Source organism: Strix aluco, chromosome 25 (assembly GCF_031877795.1).
Source record: "Strix aluco isolate bStrAlu1 chromosome 25, bStrAlu1.hap1, whole genome shotgun sequence".
In the NCBI taxonomy this organism is placed as follows: Eukaryota; Metazoa; Chordata; class Aves; order Strigiformes; family Strigidae; genus Strix; species Strix aluco.
In genome coordinates, this window is record NC_133955.1 from 4798393 (window position 1) to 4818972 (window position 20580).

The window sequence follows — 20580 nt, forward strand, 5'->3', positions numbered from 1 at the left end:
CAACCTCCCTTCTGCAGAGGAATCACAGCTTTTCCCCAGCCTTCCAGTTGTCAAACACCACTCCCATGTTCTCCACTCTAAAGGTCATGCAGTGAGGCTGCTGGGCCAAACTCTGCCCTGGTGTAACTTCCCTGACCTCCAGAAACACAAGAAGTTGAAAGGATGTTTTGGGTTTTTTTGCTATTGTTCTTTTTCTCCAAAACAGGAGGAGTTCACTTAATTCATGGCTTTGTATCAGCTCAGGCTTAGATGCCAGCATACATCTGCATGTCTAGGCAGAGATTCTCCAAACTGAAAGCTGTGAGCTTACAGAAACTGTGTACTAAGAGCATATTCTAATTCGGTATTTACATTAGACACTGCTCCACATTATTAGCTGTCAGTTGTGCTTTCCAGTTAGTGAGCAGGGGAGGCTTGGTTTAGCACGTTCACACTTCCCATCGGAACTGAGTATGCTCTTTTAATGGGCTCCCTGGCCTCTACTAAGTGTATATTTGTTGTTGCTAACCAAATTAACAAATCTCAGCATCTTGTTGATGCTTTCTTGCATAAATCATGAAGAGCGAGGCAAGCTTTGTCTGGTGCCCTCAACAAGAAGGGCACGGCAACAAAGTGGGTGTGAAAGGAGGAGTATCCCTAAAGAAGTTTTTATGTCGCAGAGGCAGTTTAGCATCTCCAGCCTCATGGTAGCAAGCAGTGGGTGTCCACGCTGAGCTCTCCCGGAGCCCCCACCAGCTCCCACTTGCTGCAGGTCCCATTCCTGCGGGTCCACCAAGTTTCCACCACTCCGGTATCATGTGTCGATCATAAAAACGGCGATGCACAGACAGCCTGCATGCATTCATCACTACTTTTTCATTATCTTTAATTAAATTCTGATATTACGCCACAGTATTTCAGCCACTTTCATTACTTTCTTTATAGGCGGCAGCAGGAAAAGCAATTACTGTACATCACTGCCTTGCCAAAATAAATTTTCAAGTCGAAGCTTGGGTTTGCCTTTTTAGGCTGCAAAGTATGCAAGGAACCTCCTTCCCCAGCAAATATCCTGAGGACCCGGACCCTGATCCTGCTGAAAGTGGTGGCAAAGCTCCAGCCCGCTTGATGGGTGCCAGCTAAACAACTTGGCAGCGATGAGAGGGATGAGGAAAATGTGTGTGGGGAAAGAAACTTCTTACTCTTCATAAATGTCCTTAAGTGTCAAAACATAGGTGTAGCTTGGTTGGAGTGAGGTGAGAGGTGTTCAACCCGCCTGATTGCTCCTGAGCAGGGTCCCCCAGAGTGATGGGGTGGTGACACTGGTCGGCCCCAGATTCTGAGGCTGCTTTTGCCCTTCGCTTTCTCCATTTCTCCCTCCTTTTCCCTCTCCTGAGATGAGGAACAGTTCCCGCCCTGCGCCATTCCCTCTCTGAGAGGGCCCCCTGACCTCCCCAACATGGCGGAACCAGCGACTCCGCCTTCACAAGATGGCGGCAGCGGTATCCGGGAAGCAGCGCTTTCCCTCGACCTTCTCAATATGGCGCCTTATTCCCTTATCAACATGGCGCCGGCCGTATGGGCCCCTAGGTTGCCCTTCCCAAGATGGCCGCCCGAGGGGGACGGCGTGCCCTACCCAAGATGGCGGCCGCGCTTCCTTGCTCACCGAGCGCTTCCGGTGGGGCCTGGTGTCAGCGGCGCGGCCATGGCGGACCTGACAGACGCGGAGCTCCGGAAGGAGCTGATAGCGCTCGGGTACCGGCCGGGGCCCATCACCGCCACCACCCGCAAAGTCTACATCAAGAAGCTGGGCTGCCTGCGGGCTGAGGTGGCGGCGGCCAGGCGCAGGGGCCACGGCCCGCCATCGAGCCCGGCCCGCACCTCCGCCAGGCCGCAGCAGGCCTCGCCCTCGCGGCAGCGCTCCGGCTTCAACCTCAGCTCCGTCGGGGCCGCCCACGACAGTGAGGAGGAGGATGAGGAGGAGGAGGAGGAGGAGGAGGAGGAGGAGGAAGGGGGGCAACAGCCCACGTCCCGCTGGGGGACGTCTGGGGAGGGTGGTGGGCTGTCCTGGGGGGACTCCCGGGGGTCCCCCCCGGGCCGGGGTGGAGGCCTCGGCTCCAGGGCTGAGGGAGGCCTGTCCCGGGACAGCTTTGGGGGGCTGACCCCCTCGGCGCAGTGGGGGACGTCTGTAGAGAGAAGTGGAGGGGCCGGGGCCGGGCTGGGGGCATCCCTGGGTGGGCTGAGCTCCCCTTCCCAGTGGGATACATCTATAGAGAGAAGTGGGGGGCTTGGGGCTGGGCTGGGGGCGTCCCTGGATGGGCTCGGGGGGCTGAGCACCCCTTCCCAGTGGTACACATCTGCAGAGAGAAGCAGGGGGCTCAGCACTGGGCTGGGGACGTCCCTGGATGGGCTTCGGGGGCCAAGCTCCATGTCCCAGTGGAGCACATTTACAGAGAGAGGCGAGGAACTCAGTGCTGGGTCAGAGCCATCCCTGGATGGATTTCGGGGTTCAGGCACCTCCTCATTGCAGTGGGGTGCGTCAGCAGAGAGAAGTGGGGGGCTCAGCACTGGGTTGAGGCCATCCCTGGACAGGTTTCGGGAGTCAAACTCCGCATCCCAGTGGAGCCCATCTGCAGAGAGAAGTGGGGGGCTCGGCATCAGGGCTGGGTCAGGGCCATCCCTGGATGGGGTTGGGGGGCTGAGCTCCACATCCTCCTGGGGTACCTCCACAGGCAGAGGTGGGGGGCTCAGCTCCAAACCCCTTTCCAGCGATGAGAGTGGGAGTCTGAGGTCCAGGAGGCATTGGGGCATGTCGGAAGGAGGAATTGGGGAGGAGAGCTCCCGAGCTCAGTGGGAGACGGCAGGGGAAAGGAAAGGGCTCTCCTCTAACAGCTCGTGGAGGCGGGAAAGTGAGGTGACCCCCAGCTCCCACTGGGGCACCTCAGCGGGACCTGGAGGCTTGAGTCACCAGTTTGGGAGAGGGAAAGGGGATTTGGCTTCCAGTGTTCGGAAGGAGGCAGACAGGGACCTGAACCCCAGCAGCAGGGGAGGGGGACTGCTCCGGCATTTCTCATGGAGGGCTAGGGGCGATACAGGGCTGGCCTCAGGGAGCTGGTGGGAAGCGTCAGGAGCAGGACAGGGAATAACCTCCCGTACTCGCTTGTTGCGGTCAGTCCCCAAGCAGCAGACAGAGGGAAAGGGCAAAGGCCTCGAGTACTACCTCTCCCAGTTCCTTTGCCTCGCCAGCTTTGTGCTGCTGATGATTTTTCTGGGCATCCTCGTGGTGAAGATGATTGGGTCAGGCTGGCTTGACAGGAGAGAGGATAACTGTACGTGCACTGTTTTAATCCTGGTTTTAAACTTTATTCTTCACCTTTTTTTTTTTTTTTTTTTTTACTTTCCCCTTACTACTTCCATCAGCATCATGTTTATTGCTTTCATTGCTGTAACCTGACATCTCTGCTTGTGTCTTCATTTCCATCTCCCTTTGTCCATGGGAAACCTTGTTAGTTGTGGGAAGAGTAAGTCAGGTGTGTGCTTTTTTTCAAATGAGTTTGGCCTTTGGTTCTTCAAAACCATGGGTTTTATGGAGAGTGACATTACTGCTAGGCCAAGGATGTATCTTACGATTGTCCATTGTGTAACATAATGATGTGTAATGGCCCATTGTGTGGTTTTAATGTTAGCCTCTGCACAGCATGGCCCTTCGTGGCCTTTATCCCGGCCACGTGAGAAGTACAGCGGTTGAGTTGGTACTTGGGCACTTCAGGTGTGGCAGAGCTTCGATGAGAAATAAAAAGGGGCTTCCCCATCACCTGTTTTTTAAAACAGAGTTCCCCAGCTAGAACAGGTGCAAATATTGTCATTTCATAGCTTTGAACTGAAAGAAGAAGGAGTTCGGTGTGTGGTTGGGAAGGTGCGAGTCCTGCAGCTCGGCACGCTGTGCCTGTTGGTGTTTGTGCATTTTGTATGGGCTGGGAAAGCTGTTTCCTGCTTTCTCAACATTGGAATAAAACTGTCCAATGTTAGTGAATTTCTGATGCGCCTTTTACAACTTTGTTAGATATTTTGAAACCAATGGTATTTTGAAGCAAAAAATCTTATGGCACAGCTGCAAATTCTTTAAATTCTCAGGTAGTTAAGATTGCTAGAAAGTGCTGCATGGTGGATGGACAGCCGGTATATATATCGGGGTGGGAGGGGGTGTTAAACCAGAGGCCATAATCTGCAGAGCTAACAGCTCCAACTAAAATAAATCCTCTGCTTTTGCCTTGAGGAGGCTTGATTTAAATCTCTGTTATCACCATGATATTTCAGGTGACCATGGCATGCAGCGAATGGCATTACTAGATTGTAAAAGATCAGTGCAAAGCAGTGGGTAGTAGAGGAGCACGAAACATCTACTTAAAAGGAGCTGTTAAAACATTCAGACCCCAGTTTTTACTTTCCATCTGAACAGGGTTCCTCATTTGCACCTGTTTTATTTGTTTTGCTTTCAGTGCTGCCTACCAAAGCATCACTTTAAATGTGCTATTTGCATAGCGAGGTACTGTGTAGAGTGAGATTAAGAACAGTAGAATTGGACTTTAAAGTAGAGCCTGCTTTTAAAAAGATAATTACTTTTTTGATGAAAGCTCTTGTTTTGCAGCCAGCTAACTTGCCCTCCCCTTCTCTCTTATAGTTAATCTCTTGCCTGTGGACTGTGACACAAGAACAGATGATGTAAGCATATATTTATTTATCTTTGAGTATTGTGGATTGGGGATTTTCACAGAAGAGTAATTATTCTAGGTAACTTCCACCAATATCAGTATCACTGTAAAAATATTAGTTCTGTCATTTTACAGAAAAATTGTGATTTGATGAGTTGGAATTAATGGGCCAGATTAAATTTGGACTGTATATGAGACTTCAAAAGATAAAAATTTAAATTCCCAATTATGTGAATCAATTTCTTTAATAGTTGTAACAGAATTGATATTGGTTTGCATTAAAGCTGTGTTCAGCTTTAACAATACGAGATTTAATCCAACTAATTCCCAGAACTTCATCATGAAGTGTTTGTACAGCCCTGTTTCTTTTATCCTACTGTATTATTAGGAGAGATAAAGTTTTGTATTGGGTTCAGAGTTATGCTTGGTCTCCAGTGATGTTCTGGAGGCAAAGAATCCATCTGTGGTCGGTCAGCGGGGACGTCTGGTAGTGCAGTCGGGGCTGGGGGCACTCTCAGAGGATGTGCTAGCTTGCTTTTGACTCAGAAAGTGTAGATCTTTGCTGCAGGTGTGTTTAATTTGAACTAGTGGTGCATGACTGAGCCAGACCCCACGGCTGGTATTTTGGTTTGGTATTTTTAGCTAGTCTGACCCCTGTCCTGTTGTTGCCAGTCTGTTCATGTCTGTTACCTGTTTCTGACTTTCAGTTCTGTCAAGCTAAACAGAAGGATGTAATAATGAACATACTGCATGAGTTGTATAACTACTTGTCCATACAAGCTGGTAAGTTCCAATTGTCATTATAAAATGCTTACAAGCATTCAGCAAACTGCCTCTCCCAGCTGTCTGAACATTTTTAACCTCAGTTTGAAGAGAGGGGTTTATGGAACAGTCAGTTCCACTTGAAGAGCTCTGAGAAAGTCAGGTAATAGAGAAATAGGAAAAGATGTGTTTATTTTTATTCTGAACAGTGCTTAGCTAATGCATTCATATCAGTGTGCTCTTGTGGAGTGGTCCTTATTTGCACTTGATGTATTGGGAATTTGAGGTGGAAGTATTCAGTTTTATGGTTCTTTCCTACCAGCATCTTGAAATTGTCTTCAAGACACTCAGAGCCAGTAAGTGTAAGCTGATGTGTTCTTACAAATAAAGTTAAAGTGACTTAAGAAATTGCCAGCTCTCTGCTGAAATGTGGCAGCTGATCATGTGAGTGCCTCTCTTTTCTCAGTACAGAATGAGACAGGCTTTCTTAGCTGAGGAGCTAGCCAAGCACAGTAGTTCAGCCAGTCTCTACTAGGTATGAGCAACTCTGCTCCATAACTAGTATTTTGTGATGGAGAAGGCTGCTAAAAATTCAGTGTATAAGCAGAAACTTATTCAGCAAGATGTGTAACAGTGTTAATCAGTAAAAGTGCTTAAGTTCCATTTTCTAGACTTCAGACCTCAACAAGGATGAAGCCTTTAGATACTTAAGCTTCCCAGAATTTCTAAGTCTTTTCAAATCAGACTTCAGCACCTGCAGAATTTCCACCAGTTTTACATAGGCTCTCAGCACATTTGTTTAGTCAACTTTGTGAAGCAAGAAATAGAAGATTTAGTTCCTTGCCAGCATTTCTTTGCCTGGGTAAAAGGTAGAGCTGCAGTTTAGGCTCCTTGGAAGCATTTTGAATGATGATCATTAACTCCAACACCACAGTCTTTGATACTTGATGGAAGGAGCCCCTCTGTAGGGCATTAGGTCAGAGAGGTGGTTATGTACTCTGCAAGGGGGAGAAACAGTATTTTTTTCCCCTCATTCTGTGTTGAGTAGCTCACACACTGAAGCAGGAGGTTTGATTGCCCTTATCCAACCTATATGCAGTGGCTGAGCATTTTATTAATAGTCATAATCATGTCTGCCTACAGTATCAATCTTACCTTGTAATCATTTTGCTCAGAGCTACAGCAGATTTTAAAGGATAGCATTTCCAGACAGTTTAGTGTATTTCTGAACTGTTCAAGGGCTTTTTTTCAAAACATTATTTCTGTTTGACGTTTTTACCAGGTAATTTTGAATGCGGAAACCCTGAGAATCTGAAAAGCAAATGCATTTGGGTTAGTGAAGCGAAGGATCATGTGGTGGTGAGTAGGCTGTGAACAGCTATTGTTATAACATAGTGCTTAGTCTCTTATAAGGTAATAAATAATAGATACTAAAGCAATTTGCCATCTGTTTTACTTCCTCATCCTGTTTTGATTCTTTCCCATATCTCTAGCTTCCCCTTTGGCCAGTCCTGTTCTCAGCAGTTCTTTTGAAAATAATCTTCTCCAACATCTCTGATTCAGCCCCTGTAAATCTAACTTAATGGTTTGTTGTTTCACTATAGTCATCAGTCTTCTGAAACCAGAAATTTCCCTGGATTGAGGGCTGGGCAGAAGAAGGATTTTTCTATACCCCAAAGTGTCAGAAGACAGACTGCTTTGATCTAGCATTCCATTTCTTTCATGGTAAACTGTCAGTAAGATTATGTTGTATTTAGTGGTTAGTCTTAACAGTCTGGGATAGTGTTATTTCACAGAGTGCTTCATGCATCATCTACCGTAGTCAGAAGACTTTAGTCCAGACAGACCTTCAGATTTAGTTCTCCTTCCTCCAGTTTGCAGAATTACGATAAGAATTGACCTAGGGACAGACTGTATAGAATGAATTCTCCCACTACTGTAATGAAATAATGTTATTCAGTATTTTAAATGAATGGAGAACTAATCATCTTATGGATTCTTCTGAACAGAATGTAACTGGTAGTTCCCCACAGAAGTTTGAAGCTGCCCTGCACTGGATACTAAACAGTAACAAGGATTTAGGAATATGGTAAGTGCAAGGCCACTGTGTCAAAGTTACATTTTGCGGTGTTGGCTGATACATAATTTGACATCCTCTGTGGTGTGCCCTAAAAGCTCCCATACCTTGTTAGATTCCAGAAGATAATCTGCGATTGGCTTTGTCAGTGCTTGCTGGGCAAGCTTCCAAGTGAAAAGTACAGCCCTGCAGCAAAAATTGGCAACTGAGCTCATTCCTTGGGAGTCTGTTTCCCAGCCTTTGCACTGGGGGACATCGCGTTCACGAACGCGCTGGTCTTGCAGATGAGGTGTAAATGTGAGGTCAGGGCTGCTTACGGTTTAGAGGTGATGGTCCTGGTGTCCTGCCCACGGTCCTGCAGCTACAACACGCTGCTTAAACTTGCCCTTGTAGTCACTTTTCCCAAGATGACTTTTCTTCAGTACAGTTACTGGAGACAGCTTCAGTATTTGGTGGAACTGCATCCTTTGACCAAAGGGTTTATTGCACAGCAAAGCACCCTCTTCAGTAGGGAACGTCCCCCATGCTTTGGGATCTTTTGGAGCAAGTCCCAATGAGGAGGAATGGGAAATGGATTGTTGAACGGTACCTTTGCTTTGGTGTCAGTTGTCTGTCTGGCAGAACACGCAGTACCTGTTAAAATGAATGGTCTGACTATGTAGGGTCTTGGTCGGTCATCAGTGGGGCCTTTTTCTCTTGGGTTTCTTAGCTAGCAGTCTCTTCAGTACATGAGAAATAGCAGAAATACTAGCTCTTTGAGGTAAAAAATACAACATTCAGGCCATGACCTAATGAAAGACTCCTATCCAGAGTCCACAGACATCATTATCTTCCTCCGGGAAGTGTGGGCTGCCTCCAGTCTGTGTTAGCTCTGAAGTCTCACATTTGTTTGCATTTTAACATTGCTAAATGTATCTGTGATTAAATGAATTGTAACAGTAGTAACACTGGAGTTGGTGGGGATAGCTTGTTTGAATTCCCACTGCTTGATTTTTTTTCTCTAAAAAATTTCTGCAGCTGCTGCTGTGATCTAAGGATCAGACAGTGTCTACTGCTTTGATTATTGGCGTGTGACAAATCCGCAGGACAGGACATAGCTTCTTTAGTGGCAGGTTTGGATTGGTAGGTGGGCTGGGATCCAGAGTTCTCAAATTCATGTTTTTATACAGGAGCACTGCTCATGTCATGAGCCATGTGATACAATATACTCCCCTTTTTTTTTTTTTTTTCATAATTAGCAACTCTGCCGGCTGTTGGCCGAATGGATCCACTTTCACCAAGTCTGCATAGCGTGCAGAATGAGTGTTCAGCATGCTTAAAAACCTGCCAGTGGCATTTTTAGCAAACGCTACATGAGATTATTTTTCTAGGTGCTAGTCTGAGAGGCAGAACTGAAAATGAGCTCTGCACTGGGTGATTCTGCTGCATATTTTAAATATTTTCATGGAATTTGGGTTGTAAATAAGACAAGGGGGTGGGAAACAACTGTGTGTCTCCAGCTACTGTAGAATCCAGTAACCAAATAGAAGCTGCCAGCAGTTTGTGAGCTGTGCGCTAGTAAATTGAGAAAACGTCTTTGTCTAATAGGTTATTCATTGCAAACCTAGAATGAATTAGTAGCTTAAACAAATGAAATCCCCTTTAGTCCAATTCCTCTGAATCTGATGGCTCTCACTTGGATTACTTGATGCCTGTTGGCTAAGTGTATCTAATAAGGACACCACATCAGTGTAGATCTGTATACAAAGAAGTGAGTTAAAAGCGTATCGGATAGCACAGCAGGTGTGTAGAGTGATTTTGCAGGAGGATGTGTTATCGATTTTGCCATGAATGCTTTCCGAGGGTGTGTCTGTTCTCACCGCAGATACAGTTGATGCGTTGTCACTTTTCTAGCTAAACTGTTTATGCTCATCTGTACTGAGGAAAACAGCGCAACCTCCACAGACGTTCGCAGTCTCCCTCAACTGCTCGCTCTGCAATTGCTGATGAGTGACTCAGTAAACATTTCCATTTCTCTGTGCTGGGAGGTGGGAATCCAATTTAAAGTTTAATCTTCTGCACGCTGAGAGGTGCTGTCAAAGAGTCTGCAGAGGGAGACTTCAGTTTACCAGTGGGAGTTCCAGCCCTGCTGCCTTTTCTAAAGCCATATCCATTCCGTGCTAAGCAGCCAGTCCCAAAATGTTCTGGAAAGACGAGCTGCAAGGATGTTGGTGTATTTTCTATGTGGTGTACAGAACGAGTTACTGCATCCGCAGTCTGTTCTCCCTGTCTTGATTAAAGACTGCAGTTGGAGTGTCTGCTCTCTTCAGTGAAGATTTTCTGCCTCTTCCCATCAGGTTGAAAGGCAGAGACCTTTCGGAACCGGTTACCAGAATGGAGGAAGTGTTCTGTCTTGAATCAGCCCATCCTCAGATGGGGCTCGGCTGCCGTTTCCGTCGGGCAGTGGTCACTGCCATTATGAACCTTTTCCTGTTTTTCTGGAGTAAGTCATCAGTGTTAGTAATCAGCTTCTTCCCCCTCTAGCTGTAGCGATGAACTTGTGCACGCGCATGCATTCTCCCAGCCATATGAAATTACTAACAGAGGTGAAATAAATCTGCTGATGAGTTAATTTCTAATTAACCTTTGTTCTGGCAGCAGAGGGAGACCTGTAGACCTGCTCTTGTGCTGTGAGCGCTTAACACTTACTTTAAATCAGCAAGCTGATTAGCTCTCTGGGTATTCCTCAAGTACCCATTACTATGGTCTGCAAAATAAGTATGTTAACCTACCTAAAGGATTCGGATTTTTCCTTCTTTTCTTGCACTAAGCTACAAAGTCTTCTAGCCTCTTTAATAATGACTTGTAGCATTTCAGTGTTAGAGGTTTTATTGGAATAGTCTGTCATGCCCCAGCTGAGACAGAGGTCTTACTGAGCGAGGTGATAACGAGAGATGAGTGTTGACTAGAAGAGTTTATAATCTAGCCAGACAAGGTGGGGGTGAGGGGGGATAGTTATGTTTATTGTAGAGACTGAGATACTAAAGTTAGCTCATGTCGTAATGGGGGCATTTGTCAATGCTAAACCTTCAATATAGATCTCCTGAATTTCAGGCTGGCGCTGAAGCCCCAGGCTTTATTTCCTTATCAAGCAGCTATCTTCGGAGCAGTGAAGCTTGACAGTCTCCCTAAGTGGTTATTGTGGGGGAGGCCTCTAGCAAAGAGATAGCTCTGGGATTTAGAGAATTGAAGCTCTGTGGTTGTATTGAGGTTTCTGGCGGGGTGGGGAGGGAAACTCCATGATGAGGCCTTCCGACCACCTCTTCCCACATCCACGCGTGCTCTTCTACTGCAGGTGTTGTCAGTACCGAGGTTTTTGCAGGGCACAGCTGCGCTGATAAACAAAATGAATGGCTTGGATTCAGTTCCAAGCAGCCTGGGTAGCAGGGAGTGAAAGCTGCCTCTGGGGAGAGGCAGCATCAGAAATAAAACTGCTAGCATCCAGCAAGTACGCATCTTTCAGTTACTGAATTCCGTTTGGTTTTATTCTTCTAGGTCTGATAACTCTTTGGGGGATCCTGATCTTCCTTAGATATCGCTGGCGGAAGATGGAGGAAGAGGAACAAGCCATGTATGAAATGGTGAAGAAGATCATAGGTAGAATCCAGTAGCTCTGTGAATGCAGGTAGCCCTGTTCTCCTCTCTGCAATGTTGAGGTTTCTCACTGTTTTGTCCTCCTGCCCTCCAGCTGTTGTCCAGGACCACTATAAGGAATGGGAGCGGAATTTGGAACGTTACCCCTATGTCGGTATTTTCCATGTTCGGGACAGCCTCATCCCTCCTCAAAGCAGGTGAGCTGAATTTTATTCATTAAGGAGGGCTGTCAGCATGATGTTCTTCAGCTCAGCTAAGAAATGCAGTTACGGGGCAACAGACCATGAGCAAACAATTGATGGGAAGCTGGACTGCAAGAATAGTGTGTCTGTCCTTTCAGTTTATAAAGGATTTTGACATAACTCAGGCTGTGTCGTAACCTGCTGCAGATTAATGTGACAGTCCCAGGGCTGATGTTTTGTGCAGTCACACAGGTGTATTGTCATAGTTCTATCAAACAGTAATTGGATTTTGTTTTGCTTGGGCATGGAGCATCTGATTTTCTCTCTTTCATCTAATGTGTGTTGGATGCTATCCTCTTTTCTCAGCCGTCGTACCTTATTCTCCCAACGGGTGCTGTGCTTTTCAGAACAAACCTTCCCATGCGTAGAACAGGGCATTGGGAGGCTCTTCTGAAGTGCTTCTGTATGTTGCTGCCTGGAAAACTACCAGTTTGAGTTGGACAGCTTGAAAGGGAGATGGAGTGAGATGGGTGGTTTTGGTACCTTTTCAGAAAGGAATTGTGGTCGGGATAGTTGCTCCGTGGGTGGTGGGGCCAGAGGGCTGCAGCCTGGTTCTTGGTGGTTTGTGTGCCACTCGCTCCATCTCTGCAGGAATGTTTCTTGAATTTTGACTAAATGGAGTTACTTTGTTCTCCTGACAGCACAGAACGCTACGTGTGCTGCAGAGTCTTAAACGTCCTCGCTCTTTATCAGTCACAAAACTCCTTTTCCTACTGGCGGTAATTTCAGCTGTTTTGAACCGATCTCTGTGTGTGTGGTGCCCAGAATTACTGATTCAAAACTGGGCTGGACTTCCCTGGTCTGAGGTCTCCCTGCAGGCAGGAAGGGTGAGGGCAATTTGCTAATCGAGTCCCTTTGCATTACGAATTGAGCTTGAAATTCAGGGCAGTCATCAATTACTGGTACTGACAGACAGTCTCCTCTTCCCAACTGCCCAGCAGGACTTGTGTTTTCATGTCCTGGCCTGAAATTGCTTCTAAACCAGAATTCAGGTTTAATCTCCTTTCCTGTCTGCATAGGGAACAGGAGGCAGCTAGCAGTAGCTTGACCAGCAGCAGCAATTGCTGTAAGCAGGAAAGCACAATGAGGATATGATTCTAATTTATTTTCTTTTTGTTGCTGTTTCTTGCAGAAAAAAAATGAAGCGGGTCTGGGAGAGAGCTGTGGACTTTCTGGCTTCAAATGAGTCACGGATTCAGACAGAGTCACACAGAGTAGCAGGAGAAGATATGCTTGTGTGGAGATGGACTCAACCTTCTTACTTCTCAGATTCAGAGCACTGAAGAGGAGCAGAAGCTGAGCAACTGTTGCTGTGGACCTCTGCAAGGGGACAGTCTGTTCTCTGGTGGTGGGAAAGAGCAGGTCATGGTCCTAATCTCCTAGAATCGGGGATTGCACATATGTTTGCTCTTCTTTCTGAAAATCTTCACACACAAAAATTCAGGGCAATAATGTTGGCTTGGAAAGAAGATGGGCTTGAGCTGGTGGGAAGCTAGAATTGCACCAAAGTTAGCCTTCCAGCGGGTATCTGGCTTCCATAGGCAAGCAAACCTAGAACAACTTTTTAAAAAGAAAAAAAAAAAAAGCATACCTAATATTGAGGGACTTAGGATCTCTCTGACAAAGCTTAGGTGTTTAAAATTTGACCTCAATTCTGCAAAGGCCAACTGGTGGCAACGTCCATCAGGGAATGTGTTTAAAGAAGATTAACATTTCCCATGGAAACATGAGGGTGGCAGTTAAGATACGTTTTGTTAGAATTTGGTTTTATCCATACCGAAACAGTGATGAAAGCACTTGCCGCTTCCTAGTGAGGAAAATGTTTTTGTCGGCTTCACCCTTTAAAAATGGAGGAAAGAGGGAAAAGTCAGGTGAAGGTAGTTCTAGAGGGAGGGCAGTCTGATGTGCCTTGGTGGTTTGAGCTGGGTTGGGTGGGATGGAGGAGTGGTCGTGACCCTGTTACACCTTTTAAGTCTGCATTCTGTGTGCTTTACCATTTCTGGGGCGGGGTGGGGGGAGTTTGGGTGGAAAATAAAGGATATAGGAAGCTTCAGAAAGCGCTTTCTTGCGGCTGCAGCCAGGGGAACTGCTTCATGGGCTATTAAAGAGCAGCTTTGGAAAAGTTATTAGGGCTGAATGTACATGTTTATCCTGGGCAGCTGCAATGTATGTGCTGTGTGTCAGAGCAGAGCTGTACCATGCGGGGAGTGGCCATACAGGGACTGCCCAGGCAGTGTTCCTGCGGCCTCGTGATAGGTACAAGGAGCAGCGATCAATCCTCTGTTCGTGCTGCAGGCGTTGTGTTTTGTATCTGTAATTATTTCGTTACTTAAGTTTCTTTTTTATGTCCAGCAAGTGAGTGTTTGTTTCAAAGAAAGTAGCACCAGTGTGTGGCAGTTTAGGCTAGGCAGAGATACTGCTAATCTGCTCTTCCCGATGTTGTAAACCAGTTGTCCAGCTCCCCACGAAGTCAGCAGGGACCAAACTCATTTCTGGCAGAAGCCAGGAAAACCCGCGGGGAGAAGCCAGCCTTGATCTGAACCCGTGCAGGCAGGGGACGACGTTCTCCTCGGCGTCATGGGTACAGCGTGAGCGCTTGCCTTCGCCCCCGACACTGGATGCGCGAAGAGCTTCCTCCCCAGGCTCTGCCCAGGCTGAGGACGGTTGCCCAAGCCCTGCTCCCCGCTTTGCAGGCTGCTGAGGCCACGTACGAGCTGGGTCCCCGCTCACCTCCCAGGGCGCAGCCTGCGCTCCGCCGCCCCGCTGCTGCCTTTGGTGGGGTTTGCAGCCAGGCTGCTGTGGGGGGACTGCAGAGACTCCTCACGTGCCTCCTGCCCACGGTCACCAGCCCCAAGGAGCGGAGAGAGCAGATTTCTCCAGGAACTAAACACGGGGAGGTGTTTCCCATTAAATGGGAAATACCCTGAGTGGAGCTGACTCTTACCCCATATTTTCTTTTTGGTTGCAAAGGTAGGGTGTTTGAGCAGAAGAAGACTCAGCAGCTGTCTCAAAGACAATGACCAGCTTCTTCCACTGTTAATAAAATAGGGGGTAAAGTGAGGACAGCTCGATTCTTCTAAAATGCTGTAACAAGATCCTCACTGCTGCCATAGAAATTTTCACAAACACCAGTGCCTACATTCTTAAGCCTTTTTAAAACATTTGTGGGGTTTGGGTTTAGCTTTTTTAATCCGTCCAAATTCAGGAGCGAAGAGTCAGGCATTGCAGTCATCTTTTTTGTATTAAACTTGTTTTTGTAGAATAAATTTTACTGGCTTGGTGCTGTTTATATGTCCAATTTAGCTCTGTAAATCCATATATAATAAATTTATTACAAATAATTTGTTTTATTTTTCTTGAGGAGTCACAGATTGTTCCAAGTGCTTTCACTCAGGCAGATCAAATAGATCCTGCTCTGGGAGCTCACGGTTTCTAAGAATAAGACTGAAGATGGCATGGGGATTGCATGACAGCCTAATGAGACAGCGTGGATCCTTGTGACGCTCAGTGATCTCGCCGTAATAGCCAGCAGGCTCACGTGTTTGGTTGCAAATGAAATCTGTGTTTTGGGAATAGCTGGTATTAAGCAGAGGTGTGTATGAAAAGCAGTTCGCTTGTTTAGCTGCATTTTGTAGTGACTGACAGCTTGGAGGGTTGTGAAACTGTAAATATTAGTTTAGCAGGTTGCTCAGTATTCCTGTGGCCCGTAATAAAGCAGTTATTTAAAGCAGAGAAGGGGATGGTGCAATAAGTCTGTGGTAACTGAGTGAGGGTGCCTCAAGCTTCATGTGCTTTGCGCTTGTTCTCTGAAAGGCAGATCCCTCACGCCTTGGGTGTCTGAAGTCAACAGCTGCTGCAGAAAATCTTGACTGTGCTCCAAGCTGCTGATCTGTGTGTTGTGGCATCCTCAGGCCGTGGTGAGCTCGCCTGTTTTTTTGGGATGTGATCTGAAGTGCCAGGCGATGGTGTAGGAAGACTGGGAAGTAATAAGGGAAGTGTTGGATATGGTGCTGCAGTGGGATGGATGTCCCTTCCCACCCTGGCTCCCAGGCTGTTGCTTGTCACTGGACACATCGCTTCCCTCCTTGTGTCCCAAGGGTTAATAAGCTTTAAGCAAGGCTTTTACAAAGCACTGTAAAAAGGGGGATATTTGTCAAGCAAAAAGGCAAAAAGTCAAGTCTTAGACCATTTACCAGATCCCCAAGGTTTCCAAGGTTGCCTGGTGAGTAGAAGACACATAAGCACATCTTGATGGCAAGTCTGAGTTGTCTTTAGGGTCCGTTTCCTTGAGCGTTTTTAATTCCTCTCTCACCTGAGTGCCAGTGACTCAGAACATGTGCTTCCGCGAGTTTCAACTTCAAAGTCTTCTGACATGGCACGAGTAGTCCATGAATCATCGTTGCGTAACTTCTGTGGACATGGTTGACTCATGTTTGGTTAGAGAAAGGTTTAATTACTCTTGTAGTGTAGGTCTGGAGGACAAAGGGGGACGTTCCGACTGGCACCGGAGGAGGTTGGCTCCGTGGCTGCCGTGGAAGTTGGTGGGAGCTGGCTACCTCCTCCCTGGCGTTGAGTTGTTGCTAAGGTATGGGAACAAAAGGCAACGCAAGGCTAAATCTCTCCTCCAAACCTGCATTCCTGTTCAGATGCCTTTACCCAGTCTAGGTTGCTAAGTTACAGCTGAAATATATTCAAGGTTAGGAGATAGCCTTCAGTTTGGTGTAATTACACGTGCCAGAGGATGTTTGCTTCCAGCCACACTGCCATGATATTTTCTGCGATAGTCTTCCCCCCGTGTCCCTCCTTTCATTTGCTATCTTGAGAGCAGAGACTAGTCCCGTGCCACGCTCACTGCCAAGCTCCTGCTTGCTCTGTACAAACAGGATTGATAATTTCTGTGGTACCAGCAGTTTTCCCAGAAGCCCAGGGCCATTCAAAGAAGAGGAAGTAGCTGGGTCCTTCATCCTCCTGCCCTGATCTTACAACTTATATTCGCTCAACCAGAGTTGCTGATGTCCCCCTCCCACTTTCTTGCAAAGTATTACATTTCTATAAATAAATTCTCTGACGGTGGGCCGATAAAGCCATCGCATCCCCTTACTGTCAGAAAGGAAAATATGTACCAACAAGGAATCTAAAATAAAATTTGCCCTTTATCTTTTCATTTCCTGCTTCCATTTAAAGCCTTTCACATTAAATATTTTGTCTCCTGCTGACATGACAGCTGATGCTGTGCCTCATTTATGGGGCACAGAGTCAGGGCGCTGTGCCAGTTCTCCTGGAAAGATCAACGTGAACCGGAGCCGAAAAATCACGGGCAGCGAGTCCTGCCCGAAGGCGCCTCCCTCCAGCACGGCCCCTGTCCGAAGCAATCACTCTCCAGTGCCTGCCCTGGGATTTCCACCGTGACTTCATTCAACCTTTAAAGAACGGCCCCCACGTAGGTCTTGCAAAAGGTGTTTGTGGTGTTAGTGAACGGACCCTCGCCACGGCAGAGCGCGAGGTGCGAGCGCTGTCCCTACCCCTCGGAGGGCCGCCCGCAGCTGCAGCGCAGACCCCAACACGGGACCAGGTCTCTGCGCTGATCTCGAAGTTCCATTTTCGTAGGAACGCTTCCATAAGGTCGCTGAGGTCTGATGCAAAGTCCATGGGTGTCTTTGAATTGGCTCTCCAAAACGAGGAGACCCCAGTGGGCTGTGGAAACCTGGCTTGGCTTCAAGCTCGCCTCACCCAGGGGCAGAGTGTGGGTTCTGCGCTGCAGGAGCCCCCCACGCTCCCCCATCCCCAGCTCCTGGCAGAGCAGCAGCTCCCTGGGGCCGTGTTCTTGGGTGGCAGGAGGACACTGGAGCCTCAGCTGACCTCCCCGCTGACGGAGGAGACAGCCTGCCCCGTGTCCCTTCGCAACGACCTGCTGTGGGGCCACACTCAGTGTTTACACCCCAGCTCCAAAACAGCTCTTGGCATCCAAACAGCAACAGCAGAGGAAGATACTTCAGGGTAGCAAGGAGCTGCTGGCCAGGGGCTGGGAGCAGGGCTGGCCTTGCAGGGTGCAGATGAGCCACTTCTGTGTCAAACAGCTCAGAAATGGGTCCCGGGAGGTCTCTGTGCTCCCTCAGGGAGAGCAGCTCCTGCTTTGCTCCCAGCTGGGCTCCCAAAGGTGCCGCCAGCAGCAAGGGCACCTCGACGGGGTTACGCGTGTTTGCCAGTGGCAGGTGAGGCTCCAGCACCCACCCGCAGCCCAAGGGCATTCCTGGCCCCGGGCCTGGCTCGGGGTGAGGGAGTGACCCCGCCTGGCCTGGGGGTGGCTGTCCTGGTGTCACTGGGCCACCAGCTCCCATCTGGCACTGCTGCCTGTGCCGGGAGAGAGGGGAGAATAAAACAGCAAAGACTTAAGGATGGTCCAAAGTCTTTGGAGGTGGAAAGGGGAAAAACTTGGCATCTGTGCAGGAGGGGGAAGGACAGGCACATCACAATGGGTTCAGTGTTGGCTTCCTGTGTGTCCTCAGTACTTTTTGTTGTTTAATGTGCAAGGCAATCCTCAGTCAGCTCATTCCAGCTCTCCCACAGGTATAAATTTAGTCCTTTACTCTGAGAAGAGCCCTGCACAGGTCATGTCAGGATGAGGCGCAGTGGTGCTGAGGTTACCCGGGAGCTGGGGACCGGGCAGCCCTGGCTCACTCGAGGCTTGGCCTCCACTTTTATTAATGACAGCATGCCCATCCTGCCCCGAGTCTGTGCTGGCCCAGGAGAAGTTTGGAGTCGGCACCAAGGCTGCAGCCTGCAGGCTAGCCAAGGGTAATAATATCTTTGTGCCTGTAATTAGTTCCTAATTAGCATAGTTTTAATATGAGACAGGGTTGCTCTCCCCTTAGAGTGCTCTGCTCTTTACAAGAGGCTGAGTAATTGCCTCTGCGGCTCTGCGGCCGTTCGGCAGCTGCAATCAGCCCGGCTACCTGAGCGGGGACCCCGCAGCCGCTCACGGGCTCCAGCTCGGGCAGCCTCTGTGTGCTCGTTTGAATGGAGCCGTAACTGCAAAGGACACATCTCCCAGCCCAGCGATACGCCCGACATAAAAATGAGATTGCTTCAATCAACACACGCATTAAAAATACACACGACATCCGGCAGGACGGGCTTATGCAAAGGAGAAAGGTGTGCGCTGGTGACGTGCTGTCGGAGCCAGACACCCATGCTGGGCTCCCCGGGGCCACAGGGCAAACCTGGGTGCTTGGTCTTGCCTCACACTGAGCCAAGCGACCCCCTCAGCATGGGCCTGGCCCCTCCTACCAGCTCAGCAATGATTAGATTTAAAGCCTGACGTGTTTGTGGGTTGCGTATGGGCTTGGCTTTTCTTTTCAGGGGCTTTGGAGCAACGTGCAGTAGCCTGTGAAGGACAGAAGAGGGGATGTTGGGCCCTGCTGCTTGCCCGCGCTACGCTCGTGGGGAGCACGGCGATGGGGACCTGACTTGGAGACCTGCCCTGCCCTGCCCTGCCCTGTCCTGGAAAAGGAGGAGGGAAACGCCAAGACCAGCCTGACTCAGGGGACAGGAGAAGGGGGAAGCAGATGCTGGGAACCAGCATGTTCCCACTGCTGGGCTGGTCCGTGATGCTGAGCTGTGGCCCACGGGCACCCCATCCTGCGATGCTGAGCCCCTTCCAGACACGCAGCAGAGGCAGCTGGTGCCTGCAGCACTCGCCCTTGGCTTGCTGAAAGGCTGGGTCACCTCTACCCCTGGCCCAGGAGAGCTGGGGCTTTGGTGCTAAGCCTGGCAGCAACCACAGCCCGGGTGGGATGGAGAAGGCAGCAGCTGGGTCTAAGTCTACACCGGCATCCTCAGCTCTGACCGCAGCCCCAGGCCTGGGCTGGCCCTTCCTCGCTCTGCTGACCCCTTGAACAGCACCAAAACCCACTGAAACCCTCCATCCCTCACCAGGGACGTGTTATCAAGTGTGAGTTTTCCACAACGCCCCAGCAGCAACGTTTAAGGATAACCCCCTAGCTCAGCCGTTCGGCCGAGGGGATGCGATCAGGGATGACATGGTGGCAAGGGGCAGGATGGGAGCATGTTCCCCACACCCGAGCAAGGTGCCCGGGCTGGAAAGGTCACTCGGTCTCCCCAGCCCCATGTGTTTTACTCCCAACCCATCCTCTCCCCCAGCCTTTGGCTGCTCCAGGGCCGTTGTGGTGCAGGCAAAGCCGGGCAGAGCTGAATCATGGCTGGGGGATGTTTCACCCCATTGCTGGAAGGCGGTGAGGTACCTCAGGGGAATTTACACCCCGAGTTTTTGGCAGTTCTATTGAGTTTTGCTGGGATTGGCCAATGGGTTCAGAAGTTGTTGGTGGGGGATGCACCATGGCTGGCCTTGCAGTGTACCCACATCAGCTTTTTTCCTTTAGAAACCAAGCTTTATGTAAAAGAAAAAAAAGCACTTTCCTGAACTAAAATACCAGTATAAAGCAGAGTAAAGTCAGGGTTTGGGAATAAGGGCCTTTGTTTCATCCTTGTCTTTAATCTCGGCCTCTGCCCCCGACCATCAGTTCGATCCCTCTGGTCTTCGTGAGGCTGTTTTCTCCCCTCCAGTTACCGAGAATTACCACATCCATCAATCGTTATCTCAACAGCGAGATTTTCTTCCCAACCTCCTGCTGTTTTGCTGCAAAGCCCTCCCAGCGCCTTCCCTATCACAGCCTGTGGGGCCCCAGTCATGGGCCCCGATCTGCTAATGTCCTCAAGTTATTGCTGGGGACTGGTCTGGGTCCCCCGGGACTGGGGGATGAGAGCGGGCAGCACCCCCTCCTTGTCCTGGGGGATGTCCAGGTCCCCTAAATCATATATGGGTCCTGTCTTGGGATGCAGGGGGCTGGCACAGCGTGTCCAGAGCACGCCTGCCCTTGGCAGGCACCCGAGAGGATGCCGGGGCGGGGGTGTCTGGAGGGGGCTGGGGGGCACGCGCTGTCCTTGACTCACTGGAGGAGACAATTTGGCCTTGGCAGCAAATTCCCTGGGACTTTTCCATTCCCCCACCGCTCCCCAAGCGCCGGGGTGTTGTTTTTCCCTGCACGAGGCTGTTGGCAGGCTTGGGGCTGGGTGGGTGCGGGCTCTGCTCCCCGATCCGCTCCCCGATCCGCTCCCCTGCTGCACAGCTTGGGGCAAACCCCAGTCTTGCCCCGTGCCT

General features: G+C 49.2%; 1 protein-coding gene across 2 annotated transcripts; it reads left to right on the forward strand.

Annotated features, from left to right (window-relative positions):
* Positions 1 to 1648: 1648 nt before the first annotated feature.
* LEMD2 (LEM domain nuclear envelope protein 2) lies at positions 1649 to 14743 on the forward strand. Of its 2 annotated transcripts, none has more exons than XM_074850046.1 (9): positions 1649 to 3305; positions 4658 to 4698; positions 5396 to 5471; positions 6733 to 6809; positions 7460 to 7539; positions 9864 to 10009; positions 11062 to 11163; positions 11255 to 11357; positions 12535 to 14743. In XM_074850046.1, exons 1-9 carry the CDS (start codon positions 1682 to 1684, stop codon positions 12683 to 12685), a joined length of 2400 nt encoding a protein of 799 aa, XP_074706147.1. In that variant the 5' UTR covers positions 1649 to 1681; the 3' UTR covers positions 12686 to 14743. The 2 variants fall into 2 exon arrangements, with proteins under 2 accessions (XP_074706147.1, XP_074706146.1); XM_074850045.1 differs by having other exon boundaries at positions 1655 to 3305; positions 11062 to 11147.
* The last annotated feature ends 5837 nt before the right edge of the window (positions 14744 to 20580 follow it).